This window comes from Aulonocara sp. 'chitande type north' Nkhata Bay, linkage group LG3 (assembly GCF_057382095.1).
Source record: "Aulonocara sp. 'chitande type north' Nkhata Bay isolate Kocher_YH1m ecotype deep benthic linkage group LG3, A_spYH_male_GT1.1, whole genome shotgun sequence".
Taxonomy (NCBI): Eukaryota; Metazoa; Chordata; class Actinopteri; order Cichliformes; family Cichlidae; genus Aulonocara; species Aulonocara sp. 'chitande type north' Nkhata Bay.
The window spans coordinates 52,330,217-52,338,804 of NC_141346.1; the positions used below are offsets into that span (position 1 = coordinate 52,330,217).

General features: G+C 38.1%; 2 protein-coding genes across 3 annotated transcripts; both read left to right on the forward strand.

The window, feature by feature from the left end:
• Positions 1–1,533: 1,533 nt before the first annotated feature.
• On the forward strand, positions 1,534–2,703 carry LOC147336152 (uncharacterized). 2 transcript variants are annotated; one of them, XM_086287648.1, is made up of 5 exons: positions 1,534–1,612; positions 1,767–2,111; positions 2,208–2,312; positions 2,394–2,428; positions 2,584–2,703. In XM_086287648.1, the coding sequence occupies exons 1-5, from the start codon at positions 1,570–1,572 to the stop codon at positions 2,701–2,703; spliced, it is 648 nt and encodes a 215-aa protein (XP_086143774.1). In that variant the 5' UTR covers positions 1,534–1,569. The 2 variants fall into 2 exon arrangements, with proteins under 2 accessions (XP_086143774.1, XP_086143773.1); XM_086287647.1 differs by having other exon boundaries at positions 1,570–1,612; positions 2,193–2,312.
• A 2,291-nt stretch (positions 2,704–4,994) lies between these two features.
• LOC147336153 (uncharacterized) lies at positions 4,995–8,588 on the forward strand. The gene is made up of 5 exons (XM_086286145.1): positions 4,995–5,037; positions 7,479–7,823; positions 7,978–8,082; positions 8,164–8,198; positions 8,469–8,588. The coding sequence occupies exons 1-5, from the start codon at positions 4,995–4,997 to the stop codon at positions 8,586–8,588; spliced, it is 648 nt and encodes a 215-aa protein (XP_086142271.1).

Sequence of the window (8,588 nt, forward strand, 5' to 3'; positions counted from 1 at the left end):
TTGCCAATGTAAATACAATTTTACTAAATCTACACTTACTCTTAGCCAGTAGTTTCAAATACTCTTTACTGCCACCTGCTGGACTGAGGTTGAAAGCAAGTGCAGACAGCTACATGTATTTTCAGTCTGATTATGTAAATAATTCCACTGTGTTGGAGAAGAACAAAAGAAATGTTCATTGTTAAAGCAAAGGTCAGTGCTACATAGCTAGCTTAAACAAACTACCACATGTAAATCTTACATATTGTTGACTTGGACATTTGCAGTGTCGGGGCAGAAAAGTTCAGGTAGCATTAATTTGTGGTATAACAGTAAAGTTGACCAAGTATTTTTCAGTGTCGGGCAAAGCATTCCTACCGTTTAAATGAGCTACAACTGACAGCCATAATTGCTGTGGAGAAGCAGGGATTCATACGATGTGGCCTGTAAGGTAGGGTCAGGAGAAGTGTATTCAAGTGTTGGTGCTATACTCTTTGCCCTTCTGACAGCTGTAAATAAACACCTATCACATCTAGCACAGCAACTGTCTGGCATTCTGGCTAAATTAAAATCAAAGGATGGCTGGAGGGCAAATAACAACAGTACTGTTTCCCTCTAGGTGGGTGTGTCCTGGTAGCTCTGAAGTTTAGCTTATCACAACATGTGTCAAGTTCTTTCTTAGCTAAGAATGATATCTTACGTTAAAATGAGGAACAATAAAGAATGGGCAAGGATTTCAGTCTCTAGATGTGCAAAGCTGGTAGAGACATACCCTAAAAGACTGGCATCTGTCATTGCAGCAAAAGGTGGTTCTACAACACTTTTCAGTTATTTATTTGTAAAAAATGTTTGGAATCATGTATGATTTTCGTTCCACTTCTCACGTGTGCACCACTTTGTATTGGTCTTTCACGTGGAATCCCAATGAAATTAATTCATGTTTGTGGCTGTAATGTGACAAAATGAGGAAAAGTTCAAGGGGGCTGAATACTTTTGCAAGCCACTGTAAGACTTGCATAAACTAACATCACTACCCTCAAGGTTGAACTTATACTGGTATCATTCCATTGCTATCAATTAATTATCACTTTTATAGAGGTCAGATATCCACTAAAGATATAATCATGTTGTTAATTTGCTTGTGTTATTTGTGTGCATGTACGCCAGCCTGCAATTTATGAAGCAACTGGCTTTCTTATTGCATGACTGTTTCTAAAATACTAACCTGAATATAAACTTTTAACTGCAGGAGCTATCCAGCTAGCTAGATAGAGAGATGCTGGTTTAGTCAAAGCTTAATCACATAGACTATTATCATGTCCTGCAGTTATAAAAATCAAAGACAAAGTTAATGTGCCAGTGTCAGGAAAGGTTTACAAAAGCATTACTGAGACTGTCTAACAAACAAACCTAACAAACAAGCGATGATATCCTGATTTTAGTTGCTGCGCTTTTCTACAAGCACCCGTGCAGTTGGTCTGCAGTCAGTGCAGTCAGTTTAAATATATAAGAACAGCCCACCTCTTTGTCTAGAGATCACTTTTGCAGGAGCACCATTCAGTTAGTGCCACTGCAGTGGCCGTGTGCACAATGGTGAACTTCAACTTGCTATCATTTCTACTCTATACTCTCAGTAAGTACACCTATCTATTTTTTTATCAGTAGTTAGTTGCAATTTGTTGTTGCCATTAAATTACATTTACAAAAGTTTATTGACAACATAAATTTTAGGTGTTGTTTCGTTCTTTGGAAAATTGTCTTTTATGAATACTTGTTGATTGTTTCAGGCTGGATATCTGTTTCACTCGCACAGTTTTACACTGTGGCGGTTGAGCCTGGACAAGAAATCACACTGCAGTGCTCCAACTTCAGCAGTTTTGCAACCCACATATTCTGGTTCAGACTGGCCGACAGACCCAATGCCAGTTGCATCTCTTTTATGCCCACTGCTAATAGTCGTGCTACCTTCTGTGATGGATTTCAAGATACTAAATTTAAGATGACATCCAACACCTCTGTGCTATTTCTCGAAATTAAACAAGTGGATTCATCTGACTCTGGGTTATATTTCTGTGGAGAGTTGCACATGGGAAGGCCAAAGGTTTATACTGCAACATATTTGAAGGTTCAAGGTAAGATTTTTCTTTTGCTTTGATTTTTGAGTAATTGTCACAAAGGCAGAATATCCTATATGTACTATTTCTTTTTTTCAGTTGACGTTCTTTTAGAAGATGGGTTAACCAATCTATCAACTGTGATCCTCGGCAGTTTAACTGTTTTCCTTTTACTGGTCATCATTGGTCTGGTTGTTAGCATCAGGAAACTTCATACAGGTATTTATGTGTTTGAATTTAAACTGAAATTGCAAAGTTTTTGAGTAAAGAACTGATAGATGTACTGTTTCTGTCATTTAGCTCATGACGAGATGCAGAATTTGCAGCACAGTGAGGTAATCTATTTTAACCTTGGATTCCAGTTGATTTCCTGATATATTGTCTGATTCAGTTATTTAAACTGTTAGCTTACTGCCTGTGACCTGGTGGATGTCAACAGGTTAACATTTAATGCTTTGAGATGAGTGACTTTAAACATTTTCCATTACAGAATGCAGAGTCTGATGCCATGAACTATGCAGCACTGAGTTTCCATACCAGAACAAAAATGAGAAGGCCTGCACCACAGAGGGAGCTGGAGCCAAATGTTTTGTACGCTGCTACGAGATAGACTCACAAAATAACAGGAACACCAGCACAAAGTGAAAGCTATCATATTTATCTGCTTGTGGAGTTCTGTACAGTTGGTGTATGTAAATCTTTACAACCACCTTTAACAAAAAAACACTTTTTCTAATAAAGATTAACACAAAAATGTGCAGTAACTGCTAATACTTTCTCACTTTCTAGCTATCTTTCCGTCTCCCACCACAGCTGCTTTGACTTTATCTGAGAGCAAACCATTGTGATTGGTAGGTAGGTAATGGAGGAGGAGTTAGTGAAGACTGATAAATAATGCAGACTATTTTTTGTATTGAGAGTTAGTGAGGCTCTGCTTTAGTTTAATAGTGAGAGGGGCATAAAGGTGTTTAAAATATGTTGAACAGGAAGAGACAAAACGCTGTGGTCTGAATACCACGGAAAATATCACAGGGCTGTCTTGCAAACATTTGTTTTTTTAGGTCATAATCCTCTGAGCGCCATGACTGTCTTAAAATTACTTATGGTTATGGTCATGCAGTGTCATTGAACATAAAGGTTGAACCCACTGTAGGAATTATACAAGGAGTAGTCAAACTGTATTTTAATATTCTAGTATTAAAATGGAGTTTATAAATAGATATTCTTTAATGTCTTTATTGTTAGCATACTTTGTTAGTAGGCCTGTTGAACTGCTAGTTAACAGAAATATCTAATCAGGTAGTCACATAGCACAAAGGATATATTTACACATATGATGGTTTACAACAAAATGCTGCTTGTATTTAAAAGTGTTAGAAAAAATGCTTTACAAATGGATCTTACCAGTTTAAATATCAGTGAGTCAAGTAGAGAAATATAAATGGTAATACAAGAACAACATTCAGCATGTATACGCAATTTTAATTCAACAAAATAGACGGGGAAAGCAGCCGTATTTCTATATGGTCACCAACTGTGACATGAAAATTGTTTTCTGAGCATAAAAATTTGCTCATTTCATAATTTTGGTGGAAAAAATTTCGTTCTACGTCATTTGAATACAAAATTTCCAACTATAATGAATTTTGAAAACCTCACACTTTATCGGAAACAGCTTCAATCACCTGTGCAGGTTAACAACATGTTTGTGGCATTTGCACTGTCTATGACTGTACGCCACACAACACGCATCAGTACACATTACTGGTGTCACCAGTGTGCCCTGATTATACAGCAGATTATACTCTATTTATGGATGATACGTTCACAGTGAGGCAGTTCTTCAGTGTCATTGCTACTCTTTTCACATAATTCTAGTTGATGCCTGTGGTTCATTTACCTTATACAGCATATCTGTGTTGCATTACTCTATTAGTAGTGCAATGAGAGTCCAGTAGCAGTGGCAGCAATGGAAGCAGTGACAGTGACAGGCTATTCCTACTGTGATTTGGTCTCAGTTTGTAAAAAAAACCCAAAAACTTTAATCCAAACACACACACAATGTACTTGAATGACGTGGGTACTCAGTCTTTGCAAGATAGTTAGCTCACTCTGCATGGTAAATTGACTTCTTGTAAACCTCCAGTTTCCAAGTTCTAAGATGTTTATGTCCTTGCTTTGAGCTTCCACTTACACTCTGCACACTTTTTTTTGTCTGACCTCTTGGTGCTCCTTTCCTACCTTAAACCACCTGCCTCCCTCCACATCACACTTGCCATTGGCACCAAGTAAGGCAGAAAATCCCCTCTCACTGCCCAAGTCACATTCAGAGACATCTTAATATCCGTTTCTGACCAATAACCAAACTATACTTTCACTAAGTGGCGCTCCCTCCTAACCTTGACTATCACCTCGATTCCTTTGTTATTTCCTCTTGTGTTTATAAAGACTTGAGACTGAAAATGCTTCACTGTTCAATCCTGCTATTGAGACATCTTCTCTGCCTGGTGTTCACAGCCCATAACAGATTGATTGATCACGAACAATTCAGATTCACTTCAGTATATGTTAGGGGTGTAATTACACAAAATACTTAAAAGAAACATATTACACTTGTTACATTTTTAAATACAGTGCATTACGTTACGTTTGTACTCTTTGTTGAAGTGATTTGTTATATTCTTCATTATATTACTTTCATGTTACCTTACACATAGCATGTTATTCCCATTGCATTGGGCTATAGCAGCAGAAGACCACAAATGGTGCTGACACCTAAAAATACAAAGCTTAAAATCAAATTAAACAGGCTCAGTAAAACTGGACAAAAACAGTCCCTGATCTGACAAACTGCTGTCACATTATTCAGGTCTATTAGGGTCAGAATTTGGGGTAAACAATATGAATGGCAGTGTGACCTACTCCTCAAAGAAGGTGAAGGAGGGTCTGAGATGGAAAACTCCAGCAGGAAGTTGTCAGGCTCTGGAGAGACTGATGTTGATGTCTGACATTCAGGCAATCACTCCCTGCACTACACTAGTGTTTCTCTGTGTGCTCTTCTCAAGGCTGTTTCTGAATATTCCTGACATGCCTCCTATATTTACTCTTTAAATGAAAAATAGACACAAGAATACATAGAGAAAGTCTAACTTCTTTTAACTTTTAATTTTAATAAAAAAAGACGTTGAATAAACAAAAACAGTAATCAAAAACATGGGGACATTAATAACAGATTAAAGTGTCTCTCAGCTGACAACCTTGGATCTTGCTTCACTCCCACCCTCCCACTATGGACATTATAACCAGAGATGGGCAGTAACTGTAATCCGATTACTTTTTTCAAGTAATGAGTAAAGTAAGGAATTACTATTACTATTACTATTATAAAAACGGTAATTAGATTACCGTTACTTTCACGTAAGCACGCTGCGTTACTGCGTTACTAAAACCGTGATTTTTTTGCAAGAATGTCTCATCACAGTGACGTAAGCGAGTGCGACGTTCGTGACAACAGCTGTGTGCAGATCAACAATGGATAATATATCAGTGCAGGAGAGAGTGTGAGCGTGCAGCGTTTAAAGCGTGGAAGTACTGACCTTACTTTGAGTTTGATTCCATAAAAAGTGACAAAAACATTAGTGTCCGTTGTGCGTGGGAAGAAAACTTCTTTTTACAGCGAAAAAGACCCCATAATTTCCGAGCAAGCACCGAGTGCGCTATGACGTAATGGGAAACTCACAGAGAAACTCGCGGATTCTTCCACTGACCGCTGCGGCACACCTGCACCAGGGTAAACCTCCGCCTACCCTACTCCTGCTTTATAGGTGGAAAGTAGAGCAACAGGACCGCTAGTCTTTGACTTTATTTATTTTCTGCTGTGTTTTACTTGCATCTATTTGAAAGAGTGAGTGTAAACACAAAGAAATGTTTTATTTTATGTGCTGGAATGTGCAGAAAAAAGGTTTAAATGTTAAACAAGTTTCTTCCAGGAATTGATAACACTTTAGGGAGTCCTATTCAGATAAAGATAAAGACTAATACTGTTTATAATTATGCAGGCTGACATGTCACAGGGACTGTTATTGAATATTAAGTTTATTAATACTCATTGTTTGTTCCAGGTTGGATCTCTGTCTTAGCCTTCGAGTTTCACTATGTGGAGGTTCAGCCTGGTGAAGCAGTCACACTGCAGTGCTCCAACCTTAGCATTTTTGTGTTTACTTATCCTGGTTCAGAATGACCAACAGATTCAACGCTAGCTGGATCTCATCAATTATCAGCCCTGAGAGCAATGTGACTTTCTATGAAGGATTTCAAAATGGCAAATTCAACATGACATCCAATCTTTTCCTACACCTGGTGCACACCCTGAAAAACCTCCAGACACTCGGATGGAATTCAATAATGGAACTGATGTGCACAGCATTTAAAAAAGGACAGGTCATTAGAAGACACTGAACATCGTTTATTGGTAAAGGGAATTCAATGATGGTATTTGGAAAAACTCTGTGGCTCATTATAGCAGAACTAAAACGAAGTGGGGTTTGGAATTAGGACAGGACCCTCCCGAGTGTGGTGTTAAAGGTAGAATAGAGGGTTGGCTGGAGCACTGCAAGACTTGGAGAGTCCCTACGAAGAAGGTTGCAGGCAAGAATGAAAGATGAGGAGTGTGATTTCAAGTACACAGAATGGAGGCTGACTGACTGACTTGAAGAAGGTGGGCAAAAAGATGATTGGACTGGAACAATGATGTCAGCATTGAGTTTTACAGTTTGGGAAAGTGGAGGTGAGATAAAGAATAAACCAGCAGTCAAACACAGAGAAAGCAAACGAGTGATTAAAGAGCTTACTTACTGAAGTTACACTTAACTTCACGTCTGTAGACAGATGTGAAGTGAGCAGTCTGCACCAAAACTTGTGAACAGTAACAAAACCGACTGAATAATGACTGTGATAAATATTAGACAAAAAAACAACAAAGAATATCTAATACTGTATAAATTTACTGACACGTCTCTTGTAAGCAGTTAGCCCTTTACCCTAAAACTTTACTTACATGAAAAATTGTATCAAACTGGATTTTAACGATGCCCAGTTTTCTTACTCAGTGTCAGTTTGCACTCGTGCTCCTAAAAGCACCGTCACTGTCAGTCTGACTGTACATATAAAAGCACAGCCCGCCTCTTTACGTACAGATCACTTTTACCGAAGCACAGTTCAGTTAGTGACACTGAGGTAGTGCTTGTCACAATGATGAACATGAAATCAGTTTTACTCTGCACCTTCAGTAAGTACATTTATCGCTTTCTCACATTTACTTCTATACAGTAATCCAGCAGGACTGAACCTTGCGTACATGTCATTAATGCTCATTATTTGTTCCAGGTTGGATCTCTGTCTTAGCCTTCGAGTTTCACTCTGTGGAGGTTCAGCCTGATGAAGAAGTCACGCTGCAGTGCTCCAACCTTAGCAGTTATTCTGTTCACTTATTCTGGTTCAGAAGTACCAACAGACCCAGCGCTAGCAGGATCTCATCTATGGTCAGCCCTGAGGGCAATGTGACTTTCTATGAAGGATTTCAAAATGGCAAATTCAACATGACATCCAACATCTCTGTGCTATTTCTTGAGATCAAACAAGTGGATTTATCTGACTCTGGGCTGTATTTCTGTGGCCAGCCCAGTTCTGAAAAGTCCATAGTTTATGGTGCAACAAATTTAAAGGTTCATGGTAAGATTGTTTTTATTTTTTCTCCATTGTTCCATTAACAGCAATTAAAACATGTACTATCTTTATTACCAGTCAAAAAACTAAGGATACTCTTATTTATTATTCCTATTATTTATTTGTATTAAGTAATGTAATTTAGTTTTCGTTCTTGTAGAAGGTAGATCACAAAATCCATCCACTATGACCCTGGGTAGTTTAACTGTTTTCCTTCTACTGGTCATCATCGGTCTGATTATCATGATCAGGAAATTTCATACAGGTATTGAATTATTTAAACTTAAACTAAACATGCAAAGGTTTTTAGTGGATAACTAACAGATGTAGCTTTTCTATCAAATAGCTGAAGATGATGGACAGAATCCACAACGCAGTGAGGTAATCTGTTTAAACCGTAGATTCAGATCGATTGATTTATATATTGTCTGATTCAATCATTCATATATTAACATCCACCGGTCACCAGCAATCAGTCTTGGGTTATGGTAACTGAATACATTTTTACATTTTTAGAAACTAAAACTAAAATTTTGTCTAACCCTTCACATCAGTCTAGACAGATTGCCTATGACCTAGTGGATGTTAAGAGATAAATAAATAATGTGCAGGATTAGTGACTTTCAACATTTCCAACTTTTTTATTTACAGAATGTGGACTCTGATGTCATGATCACTGCAGGGCTGAGTTTCCCTCCCAGAACAAAAATCAGAAGACGTGTGCCACAGAGAGAGCTGGAGACCAATGTTGTGTACGCTGCTACGAGATAG

Coding starts and splice junctions, on each gene's coding strand:
- LOC147336153 (XM_086286145.1), top strand. CDS start 4,995: ATGAATGGCAGTGTGACCTACTCCTCAAAGAAGGTGAAGGAGG. Junction 5,038..7,478: donor CTCAAAGAAGGTGAAGGAGG/GTCTGAGATGGA, acceptor TATTTGTTCCAG/GTTGGATCTCTGTCTTAGCC. Junction 7,824..7,977: donor AACAAATTTAAAGGTTCATG/GTAAGATTGTTT, acceptor TCGTTCTTGTAG/AAGGTAGATCACAAAATCCA.
- LOC147336152 (XM_086287647.1), top strand. CDS start 1,570: ATGGTGAACTTCAACTTGCTATCATTTCTACTCTATACTCTCA. Junction 2,112..2,192: donor AACATATTTGAAGGTTCAAG/GTAAGATTTTTC, acceptor TCTTTTTTTCAG/TTGACGTTCTTTTAGAAGAT. Junction 2,429..2,583: donor AGAATTTGCAGCACAGTGAG/GTAATCTATTTT, acceptor TTTCCATTACAG/AATGCAGAGTCTGATGCCAT.